This window comes from Cloeon dipterum, chromosome 4, assembly GCF_949628265.1.
Source record: "Cloeon dipterum chromosome 4, ieCloDipt1.1, whole genome shotgun sequence".
Taxonomy (NCBI): Eukaryota; Metazoa; Arthropoda; class Insecta; order Ephemeroptera; family Baetidae; genus Cloeon; species Cloeon dipterum.
Genome location: NC_088789.1, coordinates 10,822,667 through 10,838,399, shown reverse-complemented (window position 1 = coordinate 10,838,399; position 15,733 = coordinate 10,822,667). Strand labels below are relative to the sequence as shown.

The 15,733-nt window shown below is 40.5% G+C and overlaps 1 protein-coding gene across 6 annotated transcripts in view; it reads right to left on the bottom strand.

Moving 5' to 3' along the window:
• LOC135944397 (transcription factor SOX-5-like) overlaps positions 1-15,733 on the bottom strand; it is a 169,544-nt gene that overhangs the window by 94,910 nt on the left and 58,901 nt on the right. The window contains exon 1 of one of the 6 annotated variants that reach the window (XM_065491291.1): positions 4,273-4,359. The exons of 4 other annotated variants lie outside the window; for them this stretch is intronic. In XM_065491291.1, the coding sequence (XP_065347363.1) occupies positions 4,273-4,344 (72 nt within the window). In that variant the 5' untranslated portion in view covers positions 4,345-4,359. Of the gene's footprint in view, positions 1-3,139; positions 3,159-4,272; positions 4,360-15,733 lie in introns of those variants that run through there. One more of the 6 variants, XM_065491297.1, reaches the window with a different exon arrangement.

Sequence of the window (15,733 nt, the reverse complement as noted above, 5' to 3'; positions counted from 1 at the left end):
ACGCTTCGTTAATTTGCACTGCGATCAAGACGCTCGCCCAAGAGTTAAAGCGCAGATTATTAATTTTATATGCCTACCATGGAAGGAAATCGTTCGTGCCACCCAGCTTGAATTTCTATATGAAGCTATTATGATTTAGCCCTGGAAATAAATTCAAGTGATGTCTCTAAATTTCTTTTAAAATGACCACACAATGACCATGAAATTTTCATTCATCTAAGTTCAGAATAAATTTGGTGAAGTACAAATTATTTTCATTTTAAAACATGAGCAATGGTTCGGAATCGTGAACCTTGTGGCTGATTGAATCGATGGTATTGGCAGCTTGCAGCTATAAAGCAGCTGAAAGTTATATTTTATGTATTTAAATTTCTATGGGGAATATTTGATGGTTTAGTCGAAACATTAAAGTTCTTTCCAGTTATAAAGGCTTCGAATTTTCAACCCAAGGAAATTAGAGACTAGAAAACGATATTCCAGTAACACTAGACTGTTTGCTGGCTCTCCAGTTGTTTGGATTTGACAAACATGGGAATCATGAGAAATAAAACAACTAAAACCATTGACTGTGGAGTATATATGTTAACTGTGTGAATTATAAATGACCTGAGTGATAAAATATTGTAAAAATGTGGTTGATGGACAGAGACTGATCCTCACACACTTATATTTTACCTTTCGTTACAGAAAATCGCATAATATGTAAAATAATAAGAGTTACCTTGTTGCAGATGAGAAGCACCAGACGATAACTTTTCGGAATTAGCTGGACTTATAATGATTTTCTCAATAAGTATATTTTCTAATAAGGCTTTAACAACCTGAACATATATTTTGTATCCGTATACTATCTCCATCAGCTGGCAATCAGTGTGTTTCTGGCGCCATTGTTCGATCTCTCAACAGCTTTTTTATGTCATAATAGACAATAACTATGTAGGTGTTTATGAAACAAATGCTTTGAAGAATTGATAACTGTTGTCATAATTTCTTTGGGTCCGTCAAAGAAAACTCAAGAGGACAAAAGCCCAAAATTTTAGCTTTATGAACATCTTGTTATCCAAGTACAAATAACTCATCGTTCATTTCCCTGTTCTGACCGTTAATCCGTTACTTTTTCACAAAAATTCCCAATTTTATTATTTTTGTTTCAAAAACTCTTCGTTTTCAGAGACGTGTTGAGGCTCAAAGGTTTTAATGTTTTTTGCTGCAAACACTATCAACGGCTTTACTGAAATAAAGTTATTTCAGAAATCAATTCCCACAGATATATCCAATATGTTTGAACCGTAAAAATTCTTTTTTCATTCATTTGAGCCTTTGAAAGATTCTTCTTGCTGCACATTCTATACCAGAGCTATTTCTAAAAGACAAAGTGACAAAGTGCTCCACTCTACTCTATCAAAATTGTACTGTGCTCGTACAAAAAACAATTGTTAAATATTTTCCGGCTCGTAATCACTTCTTTAAACGTGACGCCGGTGCCCATTGAGCGTCGCAGCAAAAGCGTTAGCGCGGCGACACACGCGTTTAAAGTAGAGTGTTGGTCCGGGAGAGCTATACGGTTTCACGTCACCAAGTTGTAAATGAGTTGGTGTGGGCGAGCGGCACACTCATTAAACACGCACAGGCGGATATGTGGTTCAGATCGTGAAAAGGAAGAACAGGTGACCGTTCAGAGAGACAAACACAACGATCTTGGCAGGTGGATAAAGGTTTCACCAGATTTCACACAAAAAATTATTCAGAAATAGTGGGAAAAGAAATAGAGACATCCGGAGCCAAACGAGCTGCGAGATGTGCGGGGCAAGATTCGGGTGTCTTTCATGCATGCATTCCCCCGCGGGTGGGTGCATTTTCACGGAGAAAGCACAGCTGCTTGCCTATCTATCTATCCCGCTATCCCGCTGGACGAGCGTGCGTGTGTTCGAAATGAATGAGATGTTTGCTCTTCCGGGTAGTGGAAAATAAGTGAATCACATTTTAAGTGCTGAAAAATTATTTCACAGTACTGGTAACGGAATTATATAATTATATTTAATGGTTAATTTATTTGGAAATTTAATTTTTAATCGAGTCCGTAAATCTTAGGTTGTTTATTTATATTCTTAATAAGGTATTGTGTATGACTTTAAAAATGAAAGAAAAAAATACCGAATTGGACTTCTTCATCTTCAAAAAATCATATTGTTTAAAGTTTCCTTTAGGAAGATTTTTAACTAATGTCGCTATATTAAGCAGCTAAATAAATCCTGATTAATAGCTTTTGATAAGCTTGATCTAAGAAATAGATTACGATGATATGCAACATCAGTTATCAAAATCATGACTAAAGAACGCGTAACTAAAGTCCAAGAGCCAGCGATGGCGCATTTAAAAACAACACACCTACTCGGAACACATAATTTGGGGCGAAACACACACAAAAATCCAAAAATAATGCCCACCGAGCGCGTCCTCGCTCCCCGAAATCTGTGAATTCATTTTTGTAAATGATTAATTTCTTAAGAGCGACACACAGGCTGTCCAGAAATATTTTAATGTGTAACAGCACTGCAGGGCCGAGATTTTCATAATATTTTACAAAAACGCTGTCATATCCACTGCTCTCACTCTTTTTATGAAGCCACTCTGCCGACGAGTATATATTATTTATATTTTTAAAGCTTTTACGCTAAAATTTAATGAATCATAAACAAAGATGTCATCTTTTAATAGGCTCCTCCGCGTTGGCTGTTCTTTTTCCCGCGAGCAGTTGGTTCTGCTCTTAAAGCTACGCTGACTGGAGCATAATATGTCATTTTTCAGAAAACATCATCCTCGATGGGTTGCAACCCAGCATGCTACTTTATATTGCCAGATGAGGGTTTTACTTTGTTTCGCGCGTGACAGTTGAAATGAAGAACGTTGACAGGATGATAATATAGACAGTCCGTAAATATATACATATCATAGAATAAAAAACAAAAATCTTATTTTTGCTATCCCCTTCAATTTTGCAATTTAATTATTAGCCTTTTAAAATCTACAGAAATTTAAAATTAAAATATCCTTGTTGATTAGTTATTAGATGAGAACGTATAAGTTTGCTATTTCATTTCATTGCTATATGCTCAGAGCTATAGAAATCTACACTCACATTTGGCACCAACTCCAGTGTGCTGCTGAACCATGTTAAGTAGTGCTCGTCACCTTTAGTACTGCGAGCGTATTTATTGTCCTCGACAATCGCAACACTCAGAGGACTGCAGCACGCACGCTTGTTGGCAACCACCACCACAGAGCCTTTCCGACGAAATTGATGATTGTGCGCAAATTCATTCAACAAAACAGCAGCACTTACAGTCAGTCGTATTAATCGAAAGTTCTCCCCCGCGTGATCGAATAATGCATGAACAAGATTGGGGGTGCGTTCAGCTGCGAGACGGGATGCAATGTGGCCGTCGAATTTTGGCGTGCCACGACTGTTGCCGCTGCGGGACGATCGAGCACACGTAACAGGTAAGGGTGCACGCCGCGGGCCGACTGCTGAACAAAGAATTCTGATGCACACCCGGATGGGAACCAACCGGGGCGAGGGGGTATCTTGACGTCATAATAGAGATATGTGTGTGCACATATAGTAATGGTTACTTAAGGTGTGCGTGTTTGCGTTTTTTCGGGAAGGGAGGCAAAAATGCATTGTTGCCCTCCCTCCCCGCCCGCCCCGCTACTAGCAACAATCTATACGAAAATGCATTCCTACGCGGAAGCAAGCGGGCCCATTAAAAACCGGATTCTGCTGCTGTTCTTTGCATGATGCTAGAATTGGCTTTTGGCGAATTGTTTGCCCGAATGGGATTTCGCAGCCCCCTCCCCTATATGGCTTACGAGCAATAAAAATACAAATCCGGTAGATAAATCTATTACGTCTGCAATTTCTCGTCGCTGTGAAAGGGTTGTTGCATCCCCCTGTGCTGATTCTATTAAATCGGAATGGGTTCCGATGCCCTCAGCCGGCATTTGGCAGTTTGATTTGATCTGCTAAGCAAACAGAACGGGCAAATGATTGCGTCGAAATGTCTGATTGAAGTCAGTCACGGACTATTGTTCAATTTGCTGCTCGTAAAAGAAGGAATGGAATTAGCTGAAGCTGGATGTTGAGATGTTTCTTTGAAGTAGCCGTTTTATCGCACTTTACTGAAGGAATCATCAAACAAAATTGCCAGGCTTTTATTTCTCCTCGCGGCGCGTTCACTTTATTATTCCTCAGCTTTTTTGTCATCCACTCACCGAGAGCTTTGTGGTGCGCGTTGATGGAGCCGCGGGTCGGCAATCATAAAGCTCCGAAATAGCCGCGATCATAACAACCACAAAGTGATTCTTCCTCGCGTTGCCAGCGCCCGCTTGAAGAGTAACAAAGTGAAATTATGTTCTGCCCCAGATATCACGAACAGAAGGGCGAATATTTAATTGTGATCCAAAAATATTTTTTATATTTCGGTCCGCCCGGGCCGCGCTGCTTTCACTAGACGCCGACGACTGACTCTCTCTTGAAACGCACAAACAGCTCCGTATTATTTTTATACCATTGTTATGAGTAGTGGCTCAAAAATAATTTTTCAGCTGTGTAATCCTTTGTGTGTAACTAATCGCAATGCGCGATGCTTCTCTTTCTAGCCCAAGCTTTCTTCCAAAAGCCCCTAATTAATTTAGCCGGGCTAGCGCAGAACAAATAAAAGTAAAAGCTATACAGCTTCTGCCGCTCGCACACGTTGCTTTTATCCGTTCCAATTACCATTAATACAATATTTTTCTTCATCTCATAATGCTCTGCCTAATGAGTGTCGGCGTCATTTGTTATGCTCACTGCTGGATCACAAAGGATCTTCAGAACCAACCGCAGCAGACACGTCGCCTTGAGCTTTTTACAGAAGTTGGTCTCACCCAATGCCACTTTTCCTTAATAAGAAACTTGGTTGAAATCAATGGGAGAGAGTGACTAAAACCAATCTTTATATTTTTATTGGTTTAACTTCAGGAGAAATCATATTGTTCCATTTTCACTGATTTTCAAATTTTAACCAGCCATCAGCCTGAATAATTTAGGATTGAAGAGTTAAAATGTGTGGCTAATGGAAGCCTTATGGGAGTCTATAAAATGATCAATCACGAGCACCAGCGAAAAATTTGTGTAAGGCAAACGACGAGAGAGAGAGAGAGAGAGAGAGAGAGAGAGAGAGAGAGAGAGAGAGAGAGAGAGAGAGAGAGAGCCCACCCAGCAGCAGCTGCCGTTCATAATGTGATGCTAGATCACAACAAGAGAACACAACAAGAATAATGGCGCACAAGAAGAAGATACGGCTCGATTCATCCCACAATAATCATAATCCTTTTCTTCTTCTCTTATGCATATGCTGGCTGCCCGACTGACTGTTATGAATTGCCGCTCTGTCAGGTAGGGCCTGCAACTATCAATCTCATCTTTTGTGCGCCCTCTGCTCTTTCTTCTGCTGTTTGATTATTTAACGCACAATGAGCCATATCGTCCTCAGCCGCGAGAGCGGAGAGAGAATATGTGCAACCCCTTCGTGCCAACGGAGAGATCCGCTGCTATAATGGGCCTGATATGCTTTTTGTTCCGTTTATAATTGGGACAATCGAGATCTGAAGACTCGATCCGGTGTTTCCGTCCAATTATCGAGCTATTTTCAGTAGGGGTTGTGAAAGCCAAACAAAATTTCATATGTATTTTCATCTTCATATTTTTTTTTAGAAATATCATTATAAAACAGCTAAACTTGCCATAGTAAAACGTATTTCATAATATAAGACAAAATTATGATCGGCATAATTTAAAAATAATACACATTTTAATCACAAGATGAAAATATCGAATCCTAATAATTTAGAATAACTTGCACGATTGCTATTTTTAAAAAATACCAATTTATTAACTGTAATTTCTCCATGAATTTTAAGCATTAAATGACAATTTTTTCACTAATATACATTCAAAGAATTATATAAAATCAAGAATCTTTTTTAACTTCATTAATTTCAAAATATGGGGTAGTTTTAATTTAAAGCTAATGTAGTAGTTTCCTAGGCATATTACAAACTCGAGGCTTGAATGTCATTTGCAGCCTCCTGACGATATAACAAGAAGTGCCGCGCATTCCTTATAAGGTGCGGCGGAACACAATTTGCTATTCAGACACAAGTGAAACAGCCGACCAGAGAATCCTGCGACTCACGAGAATCAAAACACATAATGCTCTCGTCAGGGTGGCATTGAAAAAATCAACTGCACAATCATCAACTTCCTCCGTCTGACACGACGATTTGTATGCGGCCAAGCTGAAAGAGCAACACACATGTAATGTGCCTCCTGCTCATACGCGCGCACAGGGTTCCGAACGAACGAAACGAACCCACCAACACCAAATATTTTTCACATGACACAATGGGCCAATTTTTGCTGACGCAATCGGTGCATTATTCGATTCAAGCAGCAGCTTCTCTCCATTGAGCAGAGTGCGCACAATGGTGCAGAAGAATTAAAGAAAGAAGCCGGTGGCGCTCCCAAGTTCTGGGACCACCGCACGGCAGCCCTTTTTTGTTTCTTTGTCCAGTGCTTGCACATCATTGCCAGTAATGGCTCCTCTGTGTGGCCAATGGAGAGAGCAGCATCATTTGTAGTCAGACAAAAGACACTGCTGGACAAAATACAAAAGCGCGGCCCTTTCAGCACAGCCGCCGCCGCCACTGCTGCTGGAGATGAATATGTGTGTGCTCCAGCATCCGTTGTTTTGTAACGAATTCTCCGCAACAGGACTGGGAACTGTTTGCTTTTCACGTTGCTTGTTTTGTAAGCTATCTGTATTGCAGATTGAATTCAACAGGCAAATTTACTGCGCAAATCGTGAATAATTACTTAAAAAATTAAAACTCATTCAACATGAGCAAACTTGCAATAGAAATTTTAAATTCCGCACTTGCAGGAAATTGGTCCAATAAGGCAAAAATAATTGTATATGTTTTCAAACTAAGTATAATGAAACACAGTAATATTTATTAAACATGAAATTAGCATGCTATATTAGCTTAACAGCTAAACGTGATATAAAAATTAATTTAAAACATAATTTGATTTATCTTTTCAGGTTTAGCCCTTACATTCTGAGGGAGATTTTATATAAAAATATCTCATATGCTTCAATAAATAGAAAAATGGTTTTACATATATTGGAGTCAAAATAACTTTTAGAATCAAATAAAGAACTTTGTTCTAGACTGTGTGTAGAGCGCTTCTGTGATCACGTATATCCTTTAAATTTATTTATATATCCTGTTTTTTCCTCTTAACCAATTTTTAAAATAAAATGTTTGTGAGGATATTTTATGTAAAAGTCCATTCAGATTCGTAAAAAATTCTTTGGCATATGCTGTTGGGAGTAAGTGCGTTTACAATCAACGAATTGATTGCTCTATCCATTATCCTCCTCATGAGTTGAAATGCACGCTTCTTGCGCTTGACAATACCACGCTAATGTAGGCAATAAATTACCAGAGGCAGAGCACTATACTTTGCTCTTTTTTCGTATTATTATTCCGCTGTAACAGAATGCGCGTAAGAAAGGAAATTATTACACACGCGGTGGTGGCGGTGAGCAGAGAATTCCTTTCTACGCGCACGGAACACGGAGTGCATGCTTAAAGAGATTAGGCCCGATTCAAGCTAGTCGGCGAGGAGGGTGGTCGCATAAATATTATCTCGTCTTTTTCAGAGCTCATTACCGAGGCGAGGCGGCGAAATCACTTTTTATTCCGGGCACGTCTCACACCTCACCAAATCCACTTGCACAGCAGCAGCAGCCGCCGCACACTGGCTGCTCGCTCTTCTCTGTCCACTCCGGCTCTCTATAGTCCTGCGTAACGCAATAATGGTCCCGGCAGCAGCGCAGAGAGAAGCAAAAGTCATGATGCCGCGCTTTTGTGCCCAGAAAATGCCTCTCGGTCATCATGCGCGGTCAAGACATATTTCCAACGAGCGCACAATATATACCATTATCGGTGCCATTCAAACTGCTCCGGCTGCCGACAGTGTAATCGCCTTTCTATCCACGCAAATGCAGCCGAGTGCGTATGGAGGGAAATATGAATTAATATCGCCCCCGGCCACTTGCTTTGTCGCTCACGCTTGCCCTTCAGTCTCTGTCCCTTCAGCGCGTGGACAATGCAAGGTTGCAATGAATCGATGCAAATTTGTTTAATGCTTCATTTATGTTCAATGTTTAAATGCTGATATAATTTAATTACTGATTTAAAACTCTCAGAAACACATGTCTTTATGATGAAAGGCTGTTTTGTCTACAGCTTTCCAATTAAGTTAATTCAGGGTCGAATGCAGGCTGGATGCATTTTACACGTTTGACTAGTGCGTCTACCATGAAGAGTCCATTCGGATATTAAAGCTAAAATACTTATTTGTTTGCACCTAAATTAATTTCACGAAAAAGTATGTCTAGCAGTTCAACAAAAGAGCCCGGTCCGGGAGCTACAGCGTTCGTTTCTTTAAAGGACCGAGATCACCCCTTAAGGCGTGAAGTGTGTTGTGTCAATAATCTCATAATATTAATGTTTTTGGGTGCACTAATAAATAGTTTTCTTGCCAACTGTGGCAGAAACACATTGCTATCTTTGACATTTTGAAGGAAGCCATCTCATAAAAACTATTGAACGTTCTTTGATACTGAATATTTTTCAAACATGATAAAAACGACAAACTATTAAAATATTTTAGTTACTAAGCTGAAAAAGGCAATGTTATTTTCCACCCTTAACGTATATAAATTTGATAATAGTCCATAAAAAAACAGTGCTGTGTGATTTAAAAGCTTGAGCTAAGGTCAGAGCATTTTTGTAGATTGGGGTAGTCAGTATAATATATGGTTTCTTTATGTGGACTATTGTAGCCGCCTAAAGCATCGCAACCCAGCAAAAACTGACCAACTCCTTGCTATAAAAAGGTGAATTGAATAGGTACTGAAGCTGCAATAGTAATTTAAATTCGAACCAGCAATGACGGAGTAAGATTTATTTCATTACAACTATTTTGAATTTTAAATTATTATCAATGTGGTTTTGACTCAATTCTAATGCGTTAATCGATTGAAGGGCTAATTTGTGATTAGTAATTCTTGTAAATTGAATTTGCTGTTTAAATCGGACTTTGAATCAAGACTTAAGCTCGCCATTCTTTACTTTCCAGTAAAAAATATAAATTTTAAAACGCAAATGGAAGAAACTAATCTTTTTATATTTTGCTGTCTTTAAAAATTACGAACGCGCGCACTATATAATTATACAGATCTGCCTAGAACTTGACAAGATTGAACCATCAAATTCCTTTGGTTAAAAATTATTACTGTACTAAAAAAATTCTCAAAAAATTTAATTTTCCTTTTATTTATCACGTTAACCCGAAAAATGTAATTTAGCCACAAAATGATCTCGCAATCTTGTGGCGACAAAAGGATGAGGCAAAGCTTGGCGTCGGGAACGCTTGTTTAATGCCCTGTGCGTGTTCTTTAATTTATATTCAATGTTCTTGGTTGACAGTGTAAAAATAATCATATGCATTATTATCCGTGGCACCATCATATGAGAGCGAGTTGTGTGCACATTTAATACATGTAAAATATATAATACACGCACAACACGGGCTTTTGCAGCCGAGGGAGGGAGAGCGAAAAGCGAATTTTCAGAGACAGGCCGCTATAAAGCACAATGTCTGATCGAAAAACACGCTGCTTACGCGAAAATCCCCACAGGAGGTAAAAAAGTTGGCGCGCCGGATTAATGTTTTCAGCTTATTTGTCAGGCTGAGGCAAAGCTACTGCAAATAGAGAATTAATTTTTATTCCTGCTCATTGGCAAGTCGCCGTCGTTCCTCGTGGAGCTTTTTCTTGCATGCCACATTCTTTTATTCTTTGGCGAGTGGGTGCCTGCAGCTTTTTCTTCTCATTTGAATGGAAGCCTTATCAATAAATGAATCGACGAGAAAGAGAGTTGCTTTGCTTTCGTCGTCGAGGCAGAAAGAAAAATTACGTGTGTATATTGACTAAAAGCAAGAAGTGCTTTCTTTCTTTATGTATCGAGATTTTGTCATACAAAGCGCATAATGGTTATTTTTCTTTCCGCTCTCGTCGCCGTCGTCTTTTTTGCCACGAAGAAAAAAAGAAAAGCTGCGCTTTAAAAGCAGTTTCATTCTCGGTGAGCGAGTAGCACGGCGGAGGTATCGGAGACAAATCGACTTGCGGTGCCTTTGTACGCCCCACGCTTCTGAAGGGGGCCAACATTTGAGGAAACACTTTGCGGATTTTCGACGCGTCAACTCGTAATGCGTTTATTTATCCAACCTGCAGTCTGCGACTGCACCCTCGGTTTCACTTTGTTCCCTCTGCTCTGTGCTTCTGCCACTGTGCCGTCAACAAAGGCAATTTGTCAAATCACTCACCGTTCAGGAAAGAAGAAAATAATGGCCTGAGTTCAATCATATTTATATTTATTCCATTAAATTGAGTGATCCATTTATCTTAAAGCTCAACATTTGAAATCCTATTTTCACAGAGAACCATTTTTTGTACTTGAATGGAATGAATTTTTGAAACCAATTAACTAATTATAATTAAGATGTTATATACTTTGAAATCTAGAGTGGCACACCTTTGGTATACAGTACAATACATCTTATTAATAATAATGGAATCTATTTTTTACACCAAATTAAAAATTAAATTTTTCATGCTTAGGCTATTTTTTAAACAAAAAAAGAGAGTCTCTCTTAAAGAATATTACCCGATAAATGCTCGCAATTAGTGAAAACACGGGCCTCAGAACTCGTATCTGTCGTCCGCCCTCTCCTTGGGCCTATCTTGACAGCACAAAGGAAATATCAAGAGCATGTGCTCTCTCTCTCTCTCTCTCTCTCTCTCTCTCTCTCTCATTGAGAGTCTCTGGTAAGCAACCCTTTCATCGCCGCGCGTCTAATACATATCCCCGCAAGAAGATTCAATCAGGCGCATTTTTCGCGCTATCGATTAAATAGCCGTCGGGCGGAGTGAATGCAAAACTCGTCTTGCAATCCCATTTGCGCACAATGCGATGAATAGCCTCTTAGAAACTGTTGTAGAACACGACCCAACCAACTCTGTCGGTCGGCCGTCGGTGGTGGCGGCAGTTTCGAATTATTAACAGGAGCCGGGTGGTCAGTCACAACTCTGGCGGGTGGCCGACGAGGGAGTGTGTGTAATTTGCTTTGAGGCTATTGAGAATGGCGTGTGTTTATGTATACCAAGATAATATTATGATGAGAAACCAGGGACTTGGAGGAGAAAAAGACAAGGCTGGCTGCTGGCCTGAGAGGCGAGTGAAGAGAAAAGGGCTGCTCAAAGTGTTTTCTCATCAAGGCTCAGGCGAGAGAGTTGCTGGTTGGTTGGTTGCTTGGTCGGAAGGGTGGTTTAGCACTCGGCTCCACTAAGGCCTATGTGTGTGAGAGAGCGAGTGAGTGCTGCAACTTCCTTAATGAACTAAACATTGACAAACAAGACTGCTACTCCCACTGTATTAGGTTCTATCGAGTAAAACGGCGTCAGTGGTAGACAAAGTTGTTAGAAAACAAGCGTAAATAGTAGTGCTTCTGCAGAGATATAGAAAGTTTTCTCTAATGTGAATTTCGCCTTTGCTCACTGGCTCGGCGAAAAGCCTCAAAACCCCGTGCTGCCGCCGCTGCCACAGCCACGCTGACTTTGTGAAAACCCTTTCTGTGCGATCTGAGGAGATATGAAGAGTGGAGAGCGGCAGCAGATCTAAAACAAATTTCAATACCAACTGCAAATACACGCGCGGCACATCACAAGATATCAGCAAAGTTTTGTGTGTATGTGCTCAAACCCATCTTGGCTCCTCGGTGCTCATGCTCACTCACTCACGAGCCCGTTCACTCGCTCGCTCGCGTGGTGGAAAATAAATAAATTTGTACAGCCAGCGCGCTTGCTTTTAAATACATTGCTATAAATGCTTACGTTTTAATTTGTGCCAATTGCTTCTCTCGGGTTATTTCGCGTTTGAGTTTCTTCTCCTCCCACACTGTTGCTTGCTCCCGACTTGTTTGTGCCTGCCCACCAACTTAACAAGTGCTGCCCGCCTCTTTTACGAGTGGTTTTCAAATATTGCGTTTTCTTCTTCAAACTTTCCAATCAGTATAGCACCAATTCTAAACTACATGAGCAAATGCCGGAAGTAATTTGAATAAAACGGCCACCATAAATTAGATATCATAATTAATTTGAGAAGTTGCTGATTTATGGCAATTAATGAAAAACACCGGTTTTTCTGGTACAGCAAACTGACTGAGAGGTGGGTTGAATTTGTACTTAATTTGGCGAAAAATGACAAATTTATCACAAAATACATTCCTGTTAACTTTGATTTGCGAAATTATGCTAGCATCAATATCAATTAATATTTTTTTAAATTATTTTCCCATTTTACAATATATTTGATTTCATAGATAAAGATATTTAAAAACAATTAATTTTTATATTTCACCCCCAAAGAAAAATGCAGATTTTTGCAATCTCCAACTTAAATTGCAGAATATAAATTTAAATGAGGACATGCAAAAATTAGTTCCTCTGTCTGCAAAATGAAAAAATCACATAAAAATAAACATTTTAAATTGGTTTTGGCACCAAGCTAGGCAATTGTAAAAATCTGCCCAAAGAGAGGTTATGCAACAAGCTCAACATGTAGCTCGTGCGAGATGCATAACTCATAAATCTCTCTCGCCTTGAAAATCTCCCGCACGAACTTATTCGATATACGCAGCGCCTATTTTGCTATCGGAACGTTTTTCCTCACACATTTCTTGTTAAAGTTGTGGAATCAGTCCCCAGAGCGCACAAGGAAAGAGATCATTTGGCAACATGTGTACAATTTCGCCGAGATATCAGTGTGTATGCCGCGCGTACCGGCATAAAAGCATTTCAAATATCCCCGAGTGTTTGCATTGTGGCAGTCTGCTTGCTCTCCATACAAACAGCACATCCTCAGACAACCATTCAGATCCATGCATATCTGTTGATAAATTTCGCCACGGGGAGTTCATAAATGAAGGATTCTGGCGTGCAATACAAACAGGGCACGGACGCCGAACCACGGATCAAGTCGACGTGGATGCTCCTGTGTAAGCAATAATGCAAACCAAACTTTGGTGCCACCGTCGAGAGAGTGAGCCGGTCGAACGGATAGCGTCTTTGGGGTCGTGGAAATGAGTGTTTTCATGCTTCCAATACTTTGCGGACGGTTGGCGTGGTGTAAAAAGCATGTGAAATTATTTCCTCGCCCTCGGTGGTTTTTTTAAGAATTAAATATTGGTTTCCAAACCAGTTCCGAGATTGTTTATTTGGAGTGACTGTTAATTTGATCAAAATCCACCACTCTGATTTGTGCCCGCACACAAATGTGTCCGCCCCGCTTTCCATTATATTTGCGCACACACCCTCCTAGAGCCGGGGGTTATAAATGAGACATCGGGCCGAAATCTTCTTAGGCACGCACAAACAAACTCATCAAATTAGCATGCCCGGTCGTTCCAAGGCGGTATCGAGAAGAATAGCGAGTGCAATGTGAGCCTTGGGTGCAGCCAGAGCTCGCTTGTTTTTAACAGGAGGAAGCGGACCGCTGCTCCTGAAAGCGCAAATCTTTACCTTTTCGGTTAAGCAAATCTCGAGTAATCACGAGTAAAAGCAGTCGCCAATGTCTTTGAAGTTTCTTATCCGCTCGCAAGTAAGAATCATGCGGTGCTGCCCACGTTTGTCTCTACACGACGCTGGAACTCTCAACGATTTGCTTTCAACCTGACTCAAAATATATGTATATAAGTAATGAGATTGGATTTTCCAGCGCAGCTTAGTTCCACTTTGACACAGCTGACAAAAACATCATTGAGGCAGAAATAATTTTTTCCTGAAGGATTAAAAATTCTCGTGTTCTTTCTCTTTGAGAAAGTCATCTTAGATATCGAGAACATCAATTAATTTGTGCCAAAGGAAAAATTAATTTCCGTTGTTCAAAGACAACTGCGTGGCTGAAAAGAAGTATTTTGGTGACAGCGGATCAATTTTGATTATAAAGAGTTGGTAGGCGAGTGGAGGCGGAAAGTTTGTATATGCGTGCGGCCAATTTTTCCTCTGCAAAATGTATCAAAAGAAAAATTAGAAAGGGTGGCGAGATAGACAGAGTGCGTCGCGGGCAGAAAAAGCTGGCGCACAAGGGGGTGGCAGGCAGGCTTCATTTGAAAAGTCAAGAAGAAAGGGCCGCGCTCTCGGCAAGAGAAAAGTTTGCGTCATGTAATTACTCCGTAAATACCATATATTCATTTCTAGGTCTTATTTTGATGTTGCTCTTGCCTTTTGATGAAAGTCAGAGTAGCATGCTGCGGCGGCAGTTAGAGAAAAAAGATACACATACACATACACAAGCAACGCTCACGGTCATGGCAGCGTCGAAAAAAGTTGCCGGCAAAAGAGAAAAGAGCAAGCCGACTTTGCAATGATGATCCATCATCCACTCACTCTCTTTATAATGTGAACCCGCGTGCACCCTGGCTAAGAAAACATCCGTAATTATTTATCATTTGAAGCGAAAAAATATTTTATGTTCGTCTGACTCTGTATGGCGCAAAACTTTTCATTCTCCGTAATGTGGAGCAGCATTTTTCCCTGCCGGCTGGCTGGCAGGATGCCTGCCTGGCTCTCTCTGATGTTTTAAATTATTCCTGCTGAAAAAAGGGAAAGATGAGAAGGCCACTGCGAATAATCTCCGCACGCTCTCTTTTTGCACCCTTGAAGCGCCCCTCGTGCACACAAAAACTCGGAAAAATTAAGTTGCAGCATTAAGGAGAGGCCTCTCGCTTTTTGTATATGTGAGTATAAATTGCAAATGACGAAACGCTCTTATGAATGCCCGCGGACTTGAAAAAGAAGAGGATTTTAGCTAAATGGGACATTTTCGGCATCCTGCTTCAAATTAAAAGTCGAGAGTGCACGCGTCTTTCGCATGAAAGTTTTTTAAATATATTCTCGGAAGTCGCCACTGTAAAGCCCCCAGCAGAAGCTTTCATACCAAAGCCTGCCCGTATTGAGCAAATCAAAGTGATTAAAATTGCATAATTTGCTCAAAGATCAATTCAGGTAGCCAACTGGGATAATCTCAGAATTACAATGTCGTGATTAAGAGGCGTATCAAAATTGCAGGGCCGCGAACTTTCCTGGACACGGCAGGAGCAGAGATGGATATACGTGTGCACGGGACCTTTTCATTCATTCATTCATTCATCAAGGCTCACTTTGTGTATAATAAGTCGATGAGAAGAGAGAGAAGTCCACGCGAGGACAGACAATAGGCCCGAATTATACGTGCACAATAGCGGATGATTTTCCTTCAGCGCTCATTACACGGCCTTTGTCGGACTTTCCCTTTTGTCATTTTGGCGTCAAGTGCAAAAAGAAAGAGAGCTGCTGCAAGTTCAAGGGGGTGAAATTATCGAGGTTTGTTTTATCTCTCGCTCGCTCTCCTTGAATGATGGCCATTGTGCGCCGCAAATAACCCTTTTGACGATTATTAGAGAGTTTCGGCCGTCGCCGCGCCGCCTGTGAACCCACGCAAAAGGCCAAAAGCCAGACGA